The 19,987-nt window shown below is 42.8% G+C and overlaps 1 protein-coding gene across 1 annotated transcript in view; it reads right to left on the reverse strand.

Moving 5' to 3' along the window:
* Nucleotides 1-19,987, reverse strand: part of FBXW7 (F-box and WD repeat domain containing 7) — a 786,853-nt gene that overhangs the window by 363,415 nt on the left and 403,451 nt on the right. The window contains exon 3 of the mRNA XM_086962297.1: nucleotides 15,115-15,645. Within this exon, the coding sequence (XP_086818423.1) occupies nucleotides 15,115-15,576 (462 nt within the window). The 5' untranslated portion in view covers nucleotides 15,577-15,645. The remainder of the gene's footprint in view (nucleotides 1-15,114; nucleotides 15,646-19,987) is intronic.

Raw genomic sequence — 19,987 nt, forward strand, 5'->3', positions numbered from 1 at the left:
GACTTTGTCCACTTTTACAGGTGCGGAAAACTTCGACTCACCCTTCCTAGTTCTGATGGGATTTTTCATCATAACCCAGTCCCCTACCTTTAGATCTACCACTATTTGACCGTGTTTTTGTAGAAATGTTGCTCCATGCTCGCTTGTTGTACTGACACCTTTGAGGCTATGTTATCTCTGTCCAGGCCTAAACTGCTGCCTGTGTGGGTTCTTCTTCTCAACCACAAGGGAAACAGCGTGTGCACTTTCATGCCCTTCAGCAATGAAAAAGGGGTCACGCCTGTGGTACAATGGCATATTATAACTCAAGACTTTCTGGATGACAAGAATTCTACTTATGCGGTTGAACACAAAGTGTGTGCCATTGTCCGTAATCACAATTTTACATACGCCCTCCATAACAAACATTTGTTCCATATTTTTAGGTCGAGGACCATCGCACTGCGTAGCAGTGGGCGGAGCCGAAGATTTAATGTTTCTTAGAAGGGGCTTGGAACCCGCCCCTCTTCTCCATTGGCTGGCCTAGTAAATGCTGGCCAGCCATTGGAGGAGAGGGGCGTCACTCGGTTCAAGCCCCGTCTTTTTCGGATTTGAGGGCGTTTTTTTAAGCTTCTTTCTTGTTTTCTTTCTCTCCTCTTCCCATTGGCTGGAATTTTACCTTCCACCAATGGGAAGAGGAGAGAACGAAAACCACGCCCCCGAATCTGAAAAAGACAATCCTTTCTCCGAGGCATTTCTGCCTCGCCTCGGAGAAACGTGGACGTGTGGAGGCACCTCTCCTGCTTTTTGTGAATGCACACGCAGTTTATCTATATAAAAACGCATCAAATAAATAAAATAAATAGCAACGTCATGTGCACACTTTATTTCACATACTGGTGTTTTTTGTTTTTTAATTTCTGCAACATCGATGTCCCGTGTTATGCCTTCATCCAATCGATTACAATGGGCCAGCTCCGTCGTCGAATGGTTTTGTGCAACGCAGGCTCTGCTTTTCACGTATTGGCTGATAGGGATGTTCTTCACTCCTACCGTGCCACCAGATCCACTCTAGCCATCCTTGAAATCATTGAGTATTTCTATTGGTTAAGGTTAACGTGACGCGGCTAGCTGGCAGCCAATCCGCTCTTGCCACACTGTGGGTCCGGGTGGGAGTGTTAATACTTCCGGTGATCTCGGGCCGCTGCTTTCCCTCTTCTGCAGAGTCCAGAGCTGAGGAAGCGTCGGAGCTGCAGGGACAGGACCCGCGCCCCCCTAGCCTGCTGAGTCATTCACCATGGCCCACTTCGCCTTTCTACTCCCATCGGCCTTCGCCCTGTTATTTTTCGGCGTCGCCTCAGCTTCTGACGTGCTCGAGTGAGAGTGGGGTGAAGCTGTGCGGGCGGGAGTTCATCCGCACCGTGGTCATGTCCTGCGGGGGGTCCCGGTGGAAGCGCTACTCCCCGGAGCCGGGCCAAGGCAGCACCAACCCCGACACATATGGGTTTTAACAGGCATAGGATAACTGGTACACTCTAAGGTGAGAACAACATTTTTAACGGATTCCCCTCACAAAACCACTTCACCGATCTTCATTAGCTGTTTAGCACTCAAACATAATTTGAAAGTGATCAATTTTTTTTCTTTTACAAAAAAGACACCTTTGCCAACTGTGGGACAGCTGGGAAAGTTGTTGAAGTGATTTTTTTAACCATATCTGTGTCAAAAGCCAAAAGTCTTTTTGCCTGTGTTCCTGAATGTTTTTTTGTATGTCTTCACAGCACATAAAGATTCAGAAAAATCTTCGGTGGGGACCACGGCATTGACACCATATCTGTCTCAAGAGCCAAAAGTCTTCTTGCCTGTGTTCCTGAATGGTTTTTGTTTCATCTTCACAGCACATAAAGATTCAGAAAAATCTTCGGTGGGGACCACTGCATTGACACCAGAATCATGAGGCAACATTTTTGAGGAACTCTGCGACCTCTGATGCCCTTGGCTAGGTCAACGTCACCCAACGTTGGATTGCTGCAGTATTAATTACGAATGGTGGGTCATCCAACATTTAATCAATGGATATCATCACTGAAGCCTACCTTGTTTGCGCCTACAGGAAGATCTGCAGAACTACAGGATACGTAGATGACCCTTCTGAGGCATTAAGGAGAAAGATCAGCATGCTGGTTGAAGAGACCTAGACTAATAAGTGGATTTTAAAAAAAACACAGGCAGAAGTTCTAGAGGAAGAGAACCCAATTATTCCAAGTTTTTACACTCTTTCTAAGAACCACAAAAACAGAACACCAACAGTCGGCCTCCCCATATTTTTGTGGATAAATTCAATGTTGGAGCCGCTGTAAGTTCCGGTGCATTTTTTTCGTTGTACGGTATTTTTCTTGCAAAACTCAATTCACAGCCCTTATCCAACCAATAACATTTCAAAATGTGATGGATTGGAACCACAAGTCATTACCCGCAAGATAAAATGGGAGAGATATACAGTGTTAACCCGTAAAAGCCTGTTCAGCAACCTTTTTAACACCTTGGCTGCTAGAGCAATTCCCGCTGGGTGCTGAAATATTCAGATCCCCATACAACATGACGAGCTCAGCTCGTCATAAGCACACGACCAGTGTACTGCATGACGAGCTGAGCTCGTCATGAGCATCGAAGGGGTTAAAAACACTAATACTTCCAAAACTACTGAATCTTTTTACACAAAACCAACAAACCATACTTTGTGAATAAATCTGCATTTTCAACCTAAGTTTTGTTTTGGTGTAAATCGATTAGTTGAATTGGGCTGTAAGTGCGAGTAAAATTTCCTATGGGAGCTAAAATGGGAAAGTACTTGAAGTATGATCCCTGACCCTTAACTTTTTGAGCCTGCAAGTATCTGCATGAAAATTGGCAGGACCTTAGCTGATTGAGCTAGTGATTTGTCACATATTGTGGCAATCCGTCTATAGGAGGTCAAAGCTTGTATGCAAATCAATACATTCATTTTCAATAGGACAGTGTGGCTGAACCACAAGTACACGGTAATGGCTGCCGCTGTGTATCACCACTACGTGATATACACACACACACAAATTAATTTTAGAAAGGAGGTGTTCATGACTTAGCCGGGGCTAGAAGGATCAGCTGTAGGCCATAACGGATGCTAAATAACCTTTACTCACTAAAACATAAAACCAATCAAGGCAACATTTACACACAAAAAAAATAGAATTGGGGATTATCTACCCTTACTGTTTTTTAGTTCTCCCTATTCCTATATTTATTTCACTTCCATACTACACCACCACTCTGGGTACTTACGCTCCTGTCAAGGCTGTAAAGTATTACAGCACTCTCACTCATAAATATCACACTCAAGGGATGTTAAGTGCAGGGACGCATACCATGGCCTCTGTTACTCGATTATCAGATTGCAGTAGCATCGAGTAAGGAACCAAGTGAGTTAAAGCTTTCTATCAAAGCTGACAGCAATAGCAATAGGAAAGGTGCCAATAGCAGCCTTTACAATCCTCTGCAAAGGGTTTAGCAGGCACTCGTGCAAATGTGACCCCCTAGTGGTTATAGAGTGCATTGCTCACACTTTTCAAGTGCATTTACTGACTTTGTGCTCTCCGTTCGAAGCCTTGAAAGCAGAGGGCTTCGTGTTCTTATTGGTCTATTGCTGCTTCTGGACTCGAGGACAAAATCCTGTTAATATAAATGCTCGGGAATATACCTTGTCCGTAAAATAAGTGAGGTGTCTGTATAACTTACAAGTTTCGCAGCTTAGGTCTATTTGATAACTCTGAGCCAGTCCATGCTCACTTAAAATCAACCACCTCTTTAGGAAAAAGCAAGCACAGACCAACAATAACTTGTTTTTAAAAAGAGCGGACTCTGTCTGACTTTGCCATCTCAAAGCACAGCAAAACAAAGTTCTTGATTAATGATGAATAATAATTACAGCCAAAAACCCTCTCTTTCTCTGTGCTTTTATTTTTAACCATGGGAAAATATTGAAGCACGTCTTCTTTTTATTGATCCATGATGCTGTCATTCAGGGCTGCTGGGCCAATAGCTGTACAGACTGAAATGCAAGGTGGTTAAAAACTGCGGCAAGCGGAAGCTTTAAGCCGTTTCCATGAGTGGTCTGCATGTGAGTGGAGCATGACATATCGATTCCTATAGCCCTGAAGACCACGGGGGCATCCACCTGCAAGTGTACCTAGAATGGTCGAACAAATGAGGAAACGCACTAGCCTCCGGTTACTATTTTCATAAAATAAACACTAAATACGGAAAACACAGATGAAACAGCAAAAAACTAGTATAGATAATTAAAGATGCAAATATCTAAACCAATAAATACCATCAAATCTGGAGCCCGATTTATAAGCAACCTTAATGCTTTTGATCTCGCAAGGTCTAGAACTAGTGACCTGCCAGTTACCACAGAACTCAATAGCAGACCCTTTCTACACTGGGATACTTTACACAGTATTTCATCACGGTTATCCCAACCTAAAGTAAAACATTTCTTAACCCAATGCCTAGTTAAGCGTTAATGCTATTGTGATCAACCAATAAAACCAACAAGCAGTGATGCTAGACAGTTTAAATAATGTAAAATGGAAATATGATGTATGAAAATAGTAATGTCCCAGACCTGCGCTATTTCTTAAGGTGGCCAGTGTTTTGAAATAATTTTAATGGCTTTCTTCAGAATATTATAATCAGACAACATGCTCTAAGTTTTACAAGATGTCTCTCTAAAGAAGCATGTGTGTATCTGTTGGCCCTACCAACTTTAAGCAGGATCAACCTACATCAGCCAACTATTCTTAGTGCAGGTTACGCCTTTGGTTCACAATACTTGGATTGATTTCTGTACTTTTAAGGTAAAGTGCACAGTCAGTAGACATAAAACACTATTGAACACAGTAAAATTAACTGAGACCAGGTTTTCTTTGTAACAAAGGCAAAACATGCTTACAATTGTAAAATCACCAGCTCACTTCAAGATGGCCTTAAAAAAAAGACATTTGGGTCCCATGCTCACTTTGCCACTGGATTCAAGCTAGCCTGGCTGATGACGGCTGATTAGCCAGAAACTGGTCCCAGGATGCTTGTTTCCGGTCCAGGAAAGACATAGCTTGGCAGGTCGGGCTGGACTGTTCCCATGAGGCACACGGTCAGACTGATTTGCATATGGCTATGTCTGACCTGGGGTGGCAGAGTGAGCTAAAAAACGATGATGGATTAAACCCAGATCAGTTAACTGGGGTGAGTGCTTGCATTGTTCGACACTCCGTCCATCATCCCCTTTGGTTTGGCTTTGTTCGCCCTAAGTTGGCAGGGTATGCCCAGACGTGGGTCCCTCGCTCACTTTGCCACTGGATTCAAGCTAGCCTGGCTGATGACGGCTGAAATGCCAGAAACCGGTCCCAGGATGCTTGTTTCCGGTCCAGGAAAGACATAGCTTGGCAGTTCAGGGCTGGACTGTTCCCATGAGGCACAGGGTCAGAATGATTTGCATATGGCTATGTCTGAACTGGGGTGGCGGAGTGAGCTAAAGAATGATGATGGATTAAACCCAGATCAGTTGACTGGGGGTGAGTGCTTGCAATGTTCAACACTCAGTTCATCATCCCCTTTGGTTTTGCTTTAAAAAGTGCTCTCATCACCGGCTTTGCAAAATCAATCATCGCTTCCTCTTAACGTGTTCAATGCTGTGGCCAGAGCAGCTGAAGGCTTAAAAGATTTCCCCTATCAAACCCAAACTTCAAATGCTCAACTGACTCCCTCCCCGGCCAAAGTCAGTGGTGCTGAAACCAATGGTGCAGTGGTGGTGCAGCACCCCCACAAAATTTGAAAGAGTTTAATGGAGAATGAACAATAAAGGCACCTTTGTAGTATGTTTCTTTTGGCAGCATTGGTTGCGTTTTCAAAAACAGGCTGCTATATATCAACCATACTTTCAGTGAGGCAACATTATTGGCTGGCACCCCACTCAAAAAGGTGTTCCACCGCCACTAATGACAGACTTCTCTTTACCTGAATTATCCTCGTAAAAGATCAAGCAAATAGTCAAATAACAACCCAATACACACAACTCCAAACAGTATAGACCTCAAACTCAAAAACCACTCACACAAAAAGTAAAGACACAAGTCAAACAGTTTTTACCAAGGCACCCTAAAGCTTACCCTACCAGATTCAGATTGTCACTTATCGAACCATGTACTTGAGAATTTCTCACAATTATGTCTGCCTTGTGGTCTCAAATGTAGCCATATTTATAGTGTAATGAGATGGAACAAAAAAGTCTGGCAGGCACATACTGAGAGAAAGGAGTGCGGATACAGCTTTTGTACAGAGAGTCATGCACGGCTCGATGACAAAAATAGAGGGCCTTGAAAAGGCAACATTTGCATACAGGTAACTAATGAATAGTGCCAGAGTGGACAGAAATACTGGTGCATATGTTTAAGACCTAAAATAAGACGAGAAGCCTATAGAAAAGATGTCTGGAAAGTCCAATAAAAAGAGTTGAAGTTGTCTAACCTATTAGTGATGAGCGACTACACTAATATTTTCCTGGATGAATCAGAGAGATCATTTTCTTCAAACCCTTCATTTTATAAAATAAAACAGGTAGCCTTAAGTTTATTGATACAAGCTTCAAATGAAAGTTTTATATGAGAAAATGTCCCTAAATTATGCACATTGGAACATCGAGTTAGACAGACACCTAAAGACTTGGGCCACCAATTCCTAGTATGGAAGAAATTCCTAACATAATTCATCCAGTTGGCCACTGGATCAAAGACAGCTTTTAAATTGGTCCTGAAGAAGTTCAGGTTTTCCATCCAAATGCAGAATATTTTTAGTATCTTCCACGTAAAAATAGAAAAGAAAATCATAAGATGCGATATGTTCAGCAACAGAAGGCACAGAGATTGAATAGTGTGAGGGCTCAATGAGGAACCAATGGGAGCCGCACTGTTGACTGTGTAAAACTTAGAACCCCCATAGTGGGCAATGGAGGCTGCCCAAGTACATCACTTCAGGAAGGAAGTGAACCAACTGAGTATGCTGCCCTGTGAACCAACCTTAGAACATCTGTTCAGGAAATGGGCATGAGATCCCATGTTGAAAGCTGCTGATAGTTCAAGAAGAATAAGGGCAGAAGAGCACAAGGTATTCATAATCATCCAGATGTCATTGTTGGCAGCAGTCAACTTGGTTTCAGAACGGAGACTGAACCGGAAACCGGACTGGTAAGTGTTGAGAACAGAAATATATATATATATATATATATATATATATGCAGCCCGTCCCAGCGTTGCCAGGGGCAGAAGGGGGCTGGGGAAGCATTTCAGGCTTGCGTGCACTCCCGCCCCGGCCCCCGCCCGCCACGACATTGTCTGTGTCCCCGACAATGTTGTGGCGGGCCGGGGCGGGAGTGCACGCAAGCCTGAAATGCTGCCCCCAGACCCTGAGCCTTACCGCAGTTGTTCCGGGCCAACCTCCCGCACCGGCTCCCTCCCGTCCCGTGTCCCAGAGCCTTACCTGAGCCGCCGCTCCTCCCCGAGCTCCTCACTTCACCGCCACTCCTCCTCGTCATCGCATACGTTGCGGCCAGCACTACGTCGTGGCCGTCAGCGTCGCGCCCGGCGCTACTTTCAGATAACTACTTTTTTTTAAAGTTATATTTTTAAATGTACGTTTTTTTTTTAATTTCTATAGCCTATGTCCATTTGCACACCCTGAGGATTACAACAATGTATTGGGTGTGTGGATTGGCGCTGTTGTTCCCGAGTTTACCTTGCCAAAAGGTTTGTGTTCTCTCTTTATAATAGTTGTATAGATATATATATATATATATATATATTTTGATAATTGTCTTAACACAGCTTTCTGTAATTTTAGCCATCAGAACTAGTAAAGATATTAAACAATAAGTTGACAGTATTGCTGCATCGAGTGTTTTTTTTATTAACAGTACTAGCAGCCCGCCCCAGCGTTGCCTGGGGCAGAAAGGGACTGGGGTCAGTACACCCGCTCCCGACCCCCTCCCGCACCCCCTCCCTCCCGCCCGACTCACTCGCGCCCCCCTCCCGCCCCGACTCCCGCCCGGACTCACTCGCGCCCCCCTCCCGGCCTGACTCACTCGCGCTCCGACATTTTCATTTACTGCTGCCTCCTTCTGCCTCCCCCTGCATCACACAGTCTCACTTTCCCTTTCCTTACCAGTGCCGCCGCTCCTCACTGCACAGCCGCTCGTCACTGCACCGCCCTCCTCCTTTGTCATCACGCACGTAGCGTAGCGGCCAGCACTAGGTCCCAGCTGGCGCTACTTTCAGGGACTACTTTGTTTACAAACTTAATTTTTTAAATTACCTTTTTTTAAAATTTATATAGCCTATGTCCATCTACACACCCTGACATTTTCATAGATGTATCGGGTCTGTAGATTGGCGCTGTGGTTCCCGAGTTTACCTGGCCAAAAGGTGCAAGTTCTCTCTTTATAATAGTAGTATAGATAATAAGCAATGTTTTCCAAGGATTATGCACCTTGCCAGAAGAAAGGGAAGCATTGCACGTTGAGGCGACACAGGAAGCATAACCTTGTTTATATCTCTCCGTGTGCATGGTTATGTAAGAGTCGTCTGTAAGTAATCCATGTTTTTTTTCTTTACATTACATAAGCACAGCCTGAACCAAGGGTATACTCAAAGTGTTTACCCAAATACAGTAGCAGGCGCCTTATGACCCTCACAATAAGTCGGGGAGACTGATAGTTGGTTGCAGTTGAGATTCCAGTTGAGGACAAATGTCTATTTTCTAGGAAAGGAGTATAATCACCAACTGTGAATTTATTAGAAACGCTGTGGGTAGCATGCAGGGTAAGCAGTGCCTCCGTGCACAGTGGATGTTGTCCTACACCTTCATGCAGGTTTGTGGAATGACCATGTGCTCCTTGAAGGGCCCATTAACGAACCTGCGAGGGCCTGTGAAATCCATGTGAAGCTTCAATCATCAAGTTCCACTTGTGCTGCAGAAAAAAAGGTTTGAACAACACTATTTTTTCCGGACTTTTTTTACCACTGACTGTAGACCTGCTCAGGAACAAGTCATTCCCTGCTTGAAGTGTCTTCCCCACCAAAGCTCGACCATGATCAACCCTGCATGAGGTACGGGACCCTAAACTTTGATACACCAGGGGGCCATACTTGAGGACGGCAACAATCCTAGAACCATTAATCGCCCTTTAGTTATGAGACCTACTGGAGCGCTAACTGGTATTCCCCTGAACTGAATGTCCCTGTCACAAAACATTGTGGCTTTGATGACCGTGTTAACTTAACTCCGATACTTTGACTTGAGACCCAGCCACTTGACACAGTAAAATCCTAATTTTACCGTGGGTGGAATCCAAATTCCCTGCTGGTTGTTTTGTTATAGGGTGAGTAAAATATGTTGGGGCTTTGTGACATTTTTGGCAGATCCTAAACAGGTAGGGCTCCAGGTTACTGAGTGTCCCTACTAGTAGCCAGGACTACAGAGAACCTAGGATGAAGGTTGGACATTTCACATCATACATAATATATTGTAATGTTCTGTCTTGGCACTTTGATTTCTTATGTGTGGTTTCTATCAAACAATATATTAAGAACTGAGATCCAATGTTTCTAATGATAGCAGACAACTTGTTAACACACACCTATAGGCTAAGACTGTTGCTGGACCCCAATGTTATTTGAATTACACCTTCTTATGGCATAAGCACAATAATACTATTTGAGTTTGTATCTCTACAACAGAGGGATCTAAAACCTACTGGTTTCTTGTGTGGTTACTCAGTTAACCACCCTACATATAAAGATCTATTATTTTTAAAGCCATAACTCTGACAGGACAAAGATCTTATTAGGAGTAATTACTGTGTCATGCTGGGTCTAGGTTCCAAACATATTGTCACAGTCTGGTGTAAACCTTGACTGCTTGCTCTATCAAGGGACAGAGGGCATACCTCTTAGATACTGAGGTGGTGTAATATGCATCTGGAGGACCTGGAACAAGTGATAAATGACAACTTGCCCACTGATTTACCCAACAGCCAAGAAAAGCCTCATAGAAGCTACAATATAAGCCACATTCTTAGAAGCATGCTCCGCTAGTACAAACGGGTGTAAGACGTAGTGGAAGTCCTGGCATTTTGCTGAATAGGCCTTTACTTTTGAGAGCATCACTTACTGTGGATGTCATCATTTCACATTCAGCTAGTTACACAGCTAAATCCTCTGATTAAGGTAAAGTCTGCGAGGTTAGAGAAATTGCAGTTCTCAGCTTCTAAATGAAAAATATGATTTATTATTTCCCCCGTAATAGTCCAGTTTTCACTTTATAAAATATGCCCATTAGACCCCTCCCTACATAAAAGGGACTGCCAGCACCTGCCCAATATGTGTCAGTTGCCACGATATTACTAGGACTCCTCAACACCAAGGAGACGCCCAATGGAAGCAAAGTGCAACACTGCAGCTCTGCCAGATGCATGGCAGAGTCACCCAGAACCTCAGGGACAAGTACATGCTTACAGACTACCTACTTTATACTACTCTTTATCTGTCAAAATGCAGCAGGAAACAGATTATTCAGCAAAAATAAACAAATATATACAAATATCACTCAGCATGGCACTTTAGAATGATGTCATCAAAAGATCTGTTCGGTCTGGACTGTTCCCATGGGGCACAGGTCAAGACAGGTCTGCATATGGCTGGGTTCAAACTGGGGTGGTGTAGGGGTCAGAAGAACAATGGATTTAACCCAGATCTTTTGACTGGGGGAGAATGTTTGCATTGTCAGCATTCCATCCATCATTTGTTTGCTGTATCAAAAGATCGGAGGCATTTTGTAACTACCATTTTTATGTGTACCTTCCCTTTTATTGTGGGGCTTACATGGACATCCATTTCTGTTTAATCGCTTTTCTTACCTTATTATCAGAAAATATGGATTAAGTAAATGCTGTCAAATTAAGGGCATGTGCAGCTAGCTCATCAAGGCCAACTAAATCAACTGGAAATCCACAGAAGGAGCAAATTAATACATCGATTTTTCAGTTCATTTTTTTTTTAATCTCAATGTAGGGTTAATATTGTCATTAACACTGTTTCCTATCACTTCCCCTGTTGGCAGAGAATAGAACTTAAACACTAGGGGGTATAGGGCACTACAGTACATCTTCCCGCCATCGTTTCAGAGCTGCCACCCACTTATAATGTGCCTCAACTCTAGCAACCGCTTCGCAAACAGCGTTTAACATCAGCGTGAAAAGCAAACCTAATAAAGTATCACCAGTATAATTTTTTTCAAACTTCTTCTAAAGTTGCAAAGACTTAACACAGGCACACACTATTAAAAAATAACCACAGAAGCATCGAAACTATTGGAGGGTAAGGACTGTAAGCTAATTAAGCCATGTTGTCACTATCTCTCAACAAAAATCCTCGCTTAGTCGGATTCTGGATTTGTGACTCACCACCGGCCCAGGTGTAATGAAAATTATACACTTTGCTGTGCAGGGATATATCCGTATGCACCCCTGCACCGCACCATAGAGTTGCACTGTGGCACTTTTTTAGCAGCAAAAGAAATTCAGCTTCTTGTGACAGTGCCTGGTAATAGTCGCTGGTGGCTATATTTATAACCATATCAGAAAAGCTTGGAAACTGGGTCAAAGGATGTGTGTAAATGATGGCATCATTATTCACTTTCTTTCGTTTTTTTGTATTTTCTTTTTACAGAGAGCTGCAATCCACATTGCGGTGTGCTCTAACGAATAGTGCAAATTTCCCCAAAGTGCAGCCTGGAAGCACTAACTGAGGTGAGCACAATTCCACCATGAACTTAAAAACTTTTACATAGGAAGAGGTTACATGTGTATGACTATAAATTAAATGTATACCTCTTGTATGATGTGATATCTCAATGGGAACAAGGAAGGATTCTGTTATATAGGCTGAAAAATTAATAAAGCAGATTAAAAGAAGATGTACTTAACTATCTAACAACACTCGTACGTTTTGGAAAGAGTTGCTCTATTTCATATGGTATCCCTTCCATGTTTTTAATATCTGGCAAAACACCTAATATTGGGTCCTTGAAACCTAATTTAAAAAGGTTGGTGCTCTACTTTGGGGTACAGATACCTTCTGGATCTCTATGGTTATGTCGTTGAATATTTCCTTGGCCCATCTGAAGGGCTACTACTGTCCAGCACACTTGGTGATTCAGTGTGACCGGTCTCATTACCATAAGAAAGAACCATCAATACGTTTTGAAAGGCTAGTCATGGACAGCAAGACGCATCTGCATTTCCTTTGTGGTGGATAAAAAGAACGAGAACTACATGAAGCTGGTTGCAGTGGTCAAGGCATGCAAAGCCGACGTGGAACTAGTGGCTACAAAGGAAATCCTTTGGTAACAATTTTCAAGTTTAGAGATTTAGCGTGAAGAAATTAGATTAAATGTTTTGATGAGCTGGATGTGGGAGCTGATTTAGCACAAACCTAACTCTGTCAACACCAGAGGTCGACATGCTATTTTCAGTTCTGACTTTAACTATTGTGATGTACTTGATTATTCCGCCACAGAACACGGAGAAAGCAATTTCTAAAATACATAAAATGTATCTGCAACATGCCAGATACTTTATTAACCATAAAAATAAGATGTGTGGCAGACCAGGGCCCAGTTGAAGTCAATGAGAGGAATAAAGCCATATCTCGCCCCGGACAGGCGGTCATTCAATCCAGCCTGGGGAATCATACAGCTTACAAATCTGTATGCAATACATTTTAAAAGACCTAAATAGCTTGCAGTGGGTCTTTCAAATGTTTTGGAATAAAGTTAATACTGAATAGACAACAGTCAAGAAAAGCAAATGTTACTGACCCCTCAGTTGACAAAGCTATGTCAGTTTGATTTACGCTATGCAGCTGTAAAATCTGAAGAAATATAGCTAGATAATGAGAACGCCAAGCTTTCAGACATTGATATATATGGAGGAAAGGAATGGATAGGTGCATGGCTGCTGAAAAGTCCGGGGAGAGGATGTACTAAGATGTAGGAAAAGTTTGAGTTCCAGAGGAAGATACCCGATTGAGCTACAGGGTAGCGAAAGCAATTGAGAACACAACTAAAATGTCGGAGACTGACCAGCAAATGCTGTGTATTTATGAAACCACTATACAGACTGTAGTCCAAAACTGCAGCTCAACTTAGAATGCTATTGCATCTCAATGTTATTTTTTCTTTTTGGTTGCACACTTTCTAATGAGATTGTGTGATTTTGGTTGAAATATGCGGTTAGGCCCATAATGGTGATCCCCTGTGCTGGGCACAAAATAGATCTCTTTCTTAAGCACCAAAAGATATTCATATGTAAAAAAAGAATTTTCAACTTAAATCCTACATGGCACTGTAACTGAAATGGCCATTTATAGTATATGCACTTAATTCAAGTACAAAGGAAGGTTATATATGCGGTGCAATTTTGGCCTGAAATGCTTATCAAGTGATGTACTGACTACATTTTTTAATCTACACACTGTGATCATTTAAAGAAGTTTTACTGAGGTTCTGTGTTGTAATTAAAAGATTCTGTCTTGGTAAGTAGGAGTCAGGTAGCCAGTTCATGTAGAATAACAGTTTGTCAGTTTATTGACGAGGTTACAGAATGCATAGTAAAGTGCTACAACTGGAGCAACATCCTCTCTGCTCAGCCCACTCTCTCTAACTGCCAAGCAATCTCCAGTGACTCACCAGCATGCCATGACATCACATACTAATGAGTAGAGCAGGGAACAATGGAGGTGTGCACAGAATGTATCACAAGCACAGCAGATTATAACATTCTGCAATGTTTTATACTAAGATTAAAGGTATTTATAGCTCGCCTGCCCAAACAAATATAAATTCCGTCCTAGCAGTACTAAATTGAGTTGTAATCTTATTCTTTTTTTGATGTAAACATTTCAGACTCTACTAGCTTGCACAGATTTCAAGTGTAACTTAAACATGTTCTCAGTAAAATTCCAAATGCATTTACAGAAATGGTACTGCTTCCCATCAGGGAGTCATATGTAAATTATCAATGTTTGATCTTCAATATGAAAGTATTGCAATTACTTGGAAGACTATATTTCTCTAAAATGGAATCTGTACAGGTCCAAAGCCTGTGGAAAGCCTTTACAACCGTAACCATCTTAATTTAAACATTTTTAAAAAACAATCTGCTGGCAGTTTGAGAGTATAAGCAATCTATTTGATACGGAAATGCTTAAACAAAATACATTCATGTTGATTCCACAGCTGGCCTTTGTGAATCCACCTACTGCTACAGCATCAATGCACTCTAAAGGTAGCACCCTCCTGTCACATCTGATGTGCAGCCGCGATGCGCTCAAAGAATACTTTAATTGGTAATATTTGCCTTCAAAATTACTTCCACTGAAGTGAACTGAACTCATTACACGTAATAGCTAAGGGACGAATTCCGCACAAATGCTCGTGGTCGAAACCCCCATCAAACATCCTGGATAACATTTTGATTGCAGATAAGACAAAGCACCGCCTGAGGGCGCCAGATCCCTACCAAAAGCATGTAACCCTTACATCAACTTAAGAGATCTTCGAAAGATGAAGTGTTAGAAACTGACAAACTGTTATTATGCACAATGAAAACAGCTATCAACTTTCCGGTTAGGTGCTAAACCACTGTAGTTAAAGGAGGGATGCAAGATACACCAATGCTAGAGGATTGTAATGACTGCAATAGGCAGATTTAAAATACGGTCTCCTCGTCGGCCCTGATTGGATGAACACGAGCAAGCATATTCCTGGGGTGATGTAGTAGTACAATTTTAAAACAGATAACATCGACGGGCCACGAGTGGACTCTGCTCACTAGAGTCCAGCGCCTGTAAATGTAAGGAAAGGAGCTTTAAGTCAAATGACTGAGTGCATACATTGGCACTTACCAACATGTCGCTTCGCTTAGGAGCATCACAAGTACACAGGGAAGTGGATTTACCAGAGTATATAATTAGAAAGTTGACCCACCTTAGTCTTTGTGTAGAAAAGGGGTGATTGCTGGTGTATGGACAAGCCCATGATGGTTTTGGAATTTAAGAGGCAGTCTCCATTCGTGTGTGCATCCTCCCTGCCACTGTCCTCCGAGTGATCAAAGTCATCACTGTCTTGGTCCATTTCCTCCTCTTCCTCCTCCTCGCCAGCACCCTCCTCCTCGTCGTCCGGGTCTCCTCGGTCACCGGTGGATTGGTCATCGGGCGAGATGACGCGGTTGTTGTTCTCTTCCTGCCGCTCGTGGCCAGGTGTCCCGGGCCCACCTCCATTCCTCACGATGTGTCCCGCCTCTTGCTGCCGCTGTGCCTGTTGCTGTGCCTGCTCCTCCACCACCCTGTTCATCTGCTCCTCATCTGCGTGGCTCGAGGACGCGTTCCCCCGGACGGAGCCTCCAGTGCGTCGTCTCTTGCTGCCCGCAGAGAGCAGATCGTGATTCATTTCCAAAAGCCAGCTTGCCACTTCTTGGACCTTGGCTAGGCTGTCTGAAGAGGCGAAGGTTTTCACATTCTGGGGACACAAACGAATGCAACATTAATGCCAACGATTACTGCGCTTCACAAATCTTACCTAAGCTAACTTGGCCTATTCAAAATGAGTTCCTATTCAAAATTAATACATGCCTAAGGCAAAGTCAAAACCATTTGGTCGCACGTGACCACTTACTCCTTAACGCAGGAAAGCAAACTACAATGCGAACAAAAAAGGACACAAAACTGCTGGATTTCCATACGATAAACTACCAAAGATTAGCAGTAAAACAAGCATTTAAGACGGCCAATTCACCCAAAGGAATTGTCAACAATTTCTCAATGGTTCTCAATATTTAATAACCTTCCCCGTGGCCCTACATACACTGATTTCCCAATGACTACTTGGGATTATTTGCACATGTTGCCATTTCTGTACTTAGGAGTGTTAGGTTTTTCCCAGGTAGCCCAGTCACATTACAATATTCTATGGTTTATAGCCTAATACATCGAACACAAGGAGGTGATGGACGGAGCGCTGAAACTTTTCAGACACTCCCCGCCCCCAGTCACCAATCTGAATTGAATCCATCATCGTTCTTTAGCTCACTTCGCCACCCCAGTTTGGACCGAGCCATATGCAAATCAGTCTTGACCCTGCTACTCATTGGAACAGTCCAGCCCAAACTGCAAAGTCAGGTTTTCCCTGGACCGGAAACCCAGATCTAATAGTAACTGGGGGTGAGTGTCTGAAAAGTTTCAGTGCTCCGTCCATCATCTCCTTGTGTTTGCTTTATAGCCTAATACACCAACATCATTGACATGTTCACATTCTAAGCAGATTACAATGGCTTCTCAGGAGAGATCTCAAAGGGTCCTGTGCACTGGGACGGGACACACAGGAATCCAACTGGACCGATCATGGCTCACCCGCTGCAAAGGAATCATGAATATTTGCTAATAAAAAATGGAGAATATCTGATTAACTAAGTAAAATCTATACACTATAAAAGCATCCCTAAGTGCCAATGAATTCCTTCATGCAAAACCAAGATCTGTTCTTTTACTGCAAAAATGCAATTCACCTGTTCAATAATTTTGGCTCTCCCACACTTACTGTTCACTTTAAAGCCATGCTCACAGAGCAGCCTTCCAGCAAGAAGCAAGTACTGTCACTTTTTGGAAAAGGTATCACACCAATAAGCAATACTACATATTGCCATATCCTCCCACCCCGCATTAACCACCACGCAGGGACGCCTTTGCAAAAGAATAAAAGGAGGGACCGAAGGTTTTTCTCAGTATCCTGCAACCGGCAATGCCGAAGGTCAGCGTTGAGAAACACCTAGACTGCTTAGCCTTGAGGCCAATGCATGCCTCTTTCTGCCACCAACTGACAACATCCTCTCCGTCTCACGCTTGGAGGTTCTTTCTCGCCCTTTCTCTCTTCTTTTATCACTGTTTTACATTATTTGACAGTTTTCTGCCTTTATCTCTCTGGGACGTAGTCCAATAATGAAAAATTATCCAGGTCCCAGAAAATGATTGCTGGTGCCAACAACCTGCAATCAGATGCTGGTACCTGCAGTAACTCAAATGGAGGTACCCCAATTAAAACAATCTATTCAATTCTTGTAATTAATACAATGTATGGGCCTTCAATATACTGTTTACAATCTTTTCATGCACTTGATTGACTGAAAGGCTTAAGAGCTCTCTCAGAATCAGCTGGAACCCTTTGCAAAATAGTCAGCATTAAAAATACAATAATAGTTTGAAACTCTGAGATCAACCAGGATACAGCATAATAACAGAACGTGTATTTGTAAAGTGCATGTTCACCCAGAAGGATATCATGGCGTTGAATGACAGATGTTTACTGTTACCAAACGCAGCGGTACTCATTTTATCGACCTCAGAAGGATGAAATGCGGAGTGGACCGGCCTAGATTTTAAACTGTGACCAATAGGTCAAACACAGGCCTCTACAGGGGACACATTAGTCCACTAAGCCAACAGACCATGCCTAATAGCTCATAGGGCACTTCTGGGGCACAATCAAGAGCATGGTTCTGAAACTGGGGCTACTGACTAAGCAACAGACAGCAAGCATTGACAAAGCCAATTGGCCACGGCAATGCTAGAGCTATTGGCTTTGTCAATATTAATGTCTTTAAGCCAAGTAGCCCAAGAGCACACAATTTAAGCACGGACGCTGTGATTTATTCTCGTTTGCTGGTCTGCCCCTTTATTTTTGGCTATTTTCTGTTTCGTACAAAGCATGTTAAAGCAGCTGCAAAGACACAAGAGGACATTACCCGAATGCATATTAACATAATGTGTGCTATGCGCTTCAGAAAAAGTAACACTGACAATATTTCATAAGGTTTGCCCCCTGCACTCAGCCCGGTCTCTCCCGCTCCCCCACTCCTTGTCACAAAGTTTTGGAGAGCAGCCCAACTTCAAAACATTTCACTTAAGGGGGGGCTTAAAGTAAAAAAAAGTTTGAAGATACCCCCACAGGCTATTTTACCCGACTGAGGAAACAAAAAGGTAACTTCATCTCCACCACTGGTAATTACCCTGATTTTGTCAACTGCGCCGCTCCAGAGACAAGCCATGTGCATATCATGTTTGGTCCTGCTTGAAAATAGGAACCATTTAACTAAACTGCCAGGCCATGTTGCCTGAGAACAGTGAAACCAGCAGCTTCAGAGTGCGTTCAGACTATCGGGCATCGCAAGGTGCAGCTATATTCCTAAATCTCAAGGAACACAAGACCCACATCTGGGCATAACCGCTGCACTGAGGAAAATAAAAAAAGCGATAATCAAACTCAGTCACTAGTAAATGTAAATAGTTTATTGCTTGATTACTTAAACTCTTTACAAAACGAATGAATACAAAATTATTACAAGTCCATTTTAAAAAGCATATATCTACAAGTTAGGTTGCTAACTCACTCGAGGTAGCAGGGCCCAATATTCTGTTCCTATGGTTGAACTGCCAAACCTTAAACGTGTATGGAGCTGCAGACTCCGTTTTCTTCAATTAGACTAACAGAAATGATCAATGTCGCTGCCAGCCTTAGCTGTAATGCAGCTACTTGTGACCTCTTTGGCGATAATGCGCTATACAAAATTACCCCATGACATAAAATAACTTGTGTGTGTGACATCTTCAGCGAATTCTGGCTTTCGAGACAACAACATCTTGCAAAGTGGAATGTTTGCACAGTTAAAACGTTAAAAGCGATACTACACATTCCAGGCAGCAACATCTGAGTGTATGAAAAAGCCACAGCTAGCTGAAACATCACACACGGCCCGATACCACTTGACTGCAATTAAAACTGTAAACAATCATGAGATAGGCGACTGAGAAAAGAACCCAGACAATGAGCTTAACCCTCTGGATATACAATAATCACATGCGTGAATAGTGAAAATGTACGCGGTATGCGGAGGCGTGCATCTGTAAATATTAAGATCTGCTGTTTCGACTACATTCCCTTTATGTGAGTTCTCGGTGGGTGAAAGTTGGTGCACCTGTTGATTCCATGCCTAATTCAATATGACATACCAGATCTATGTAACCTGGGAATGGATATTCACTAGAGGCCCTTAAGACATCGCCACCCATACTCAGGAACTAGTGAGATCATACCTCTCTGGAAGAGGAGAGAGGGACAGATGGAACCATATGTACATGCCTGTCTAAATGCCGTAGAGATACTGTATTGTACCGCCACCTCCAATGACTGCCAGAGTCTCGTTATCGTTCTGTTTATGTTAATATAATTAGTTGAGCCATGAGACGATGCAGTACATCTGAGATACAGTGATGTCTACTTTGATAGTGACCAAGGGCATGTGCTCGGTTGTTTACGGGTGAGACTATCCATGTCAATATGTTATTTGTAATATGTATTATAACTGATATGTCAACCTGACACATTGTAATTGCAACACCTATGTGATTGCCCAGGAAGTGATGACCTATACCACGAATTTGCGAACTTTACCTGGGCTAAATGCTCAGGATACCTACTGTACGAGTACATGCAACACTGTCCTTAAGTTCAAATACTAATGAAAAAAAAAAAAAAAAAAAAATCTGCTGTTTAATGCCAACATTAAACAAAGCAGCAATGGAGAGTGGAATAAAGAGAGCGCAGTTTGAGATAGCAATGCACGATGCCACGAAAGATGCGCTAACTCTCCATGAGGAGGCCACAGAGGGAACCCCGCACTAGAAGGATAAGAGTGGATAAGAGAGCCAAAAGAGTTTTATTTCTTATAAAGTTACTAAATCATCCATAGTTTCTGCCAAAACGGCTACTGAAAGAGGTTACTGAAACTGCGTAAAATGAAAAACATATA

Source organism: Lissotriton vulgaris, chromosome 3_1 (genome assembly GCF_964263255.1).
Source record: "Lissotriton vulgaris chromosome 3_1, aLisVul1.2, whole genome shotgun sequence".
Lineage (NCBI taxonomy): Eukaryota > Metazoa > Chordata > Amphibia > Caudata > Salamandridae > Lissotriton > Lissotriton vulgaris.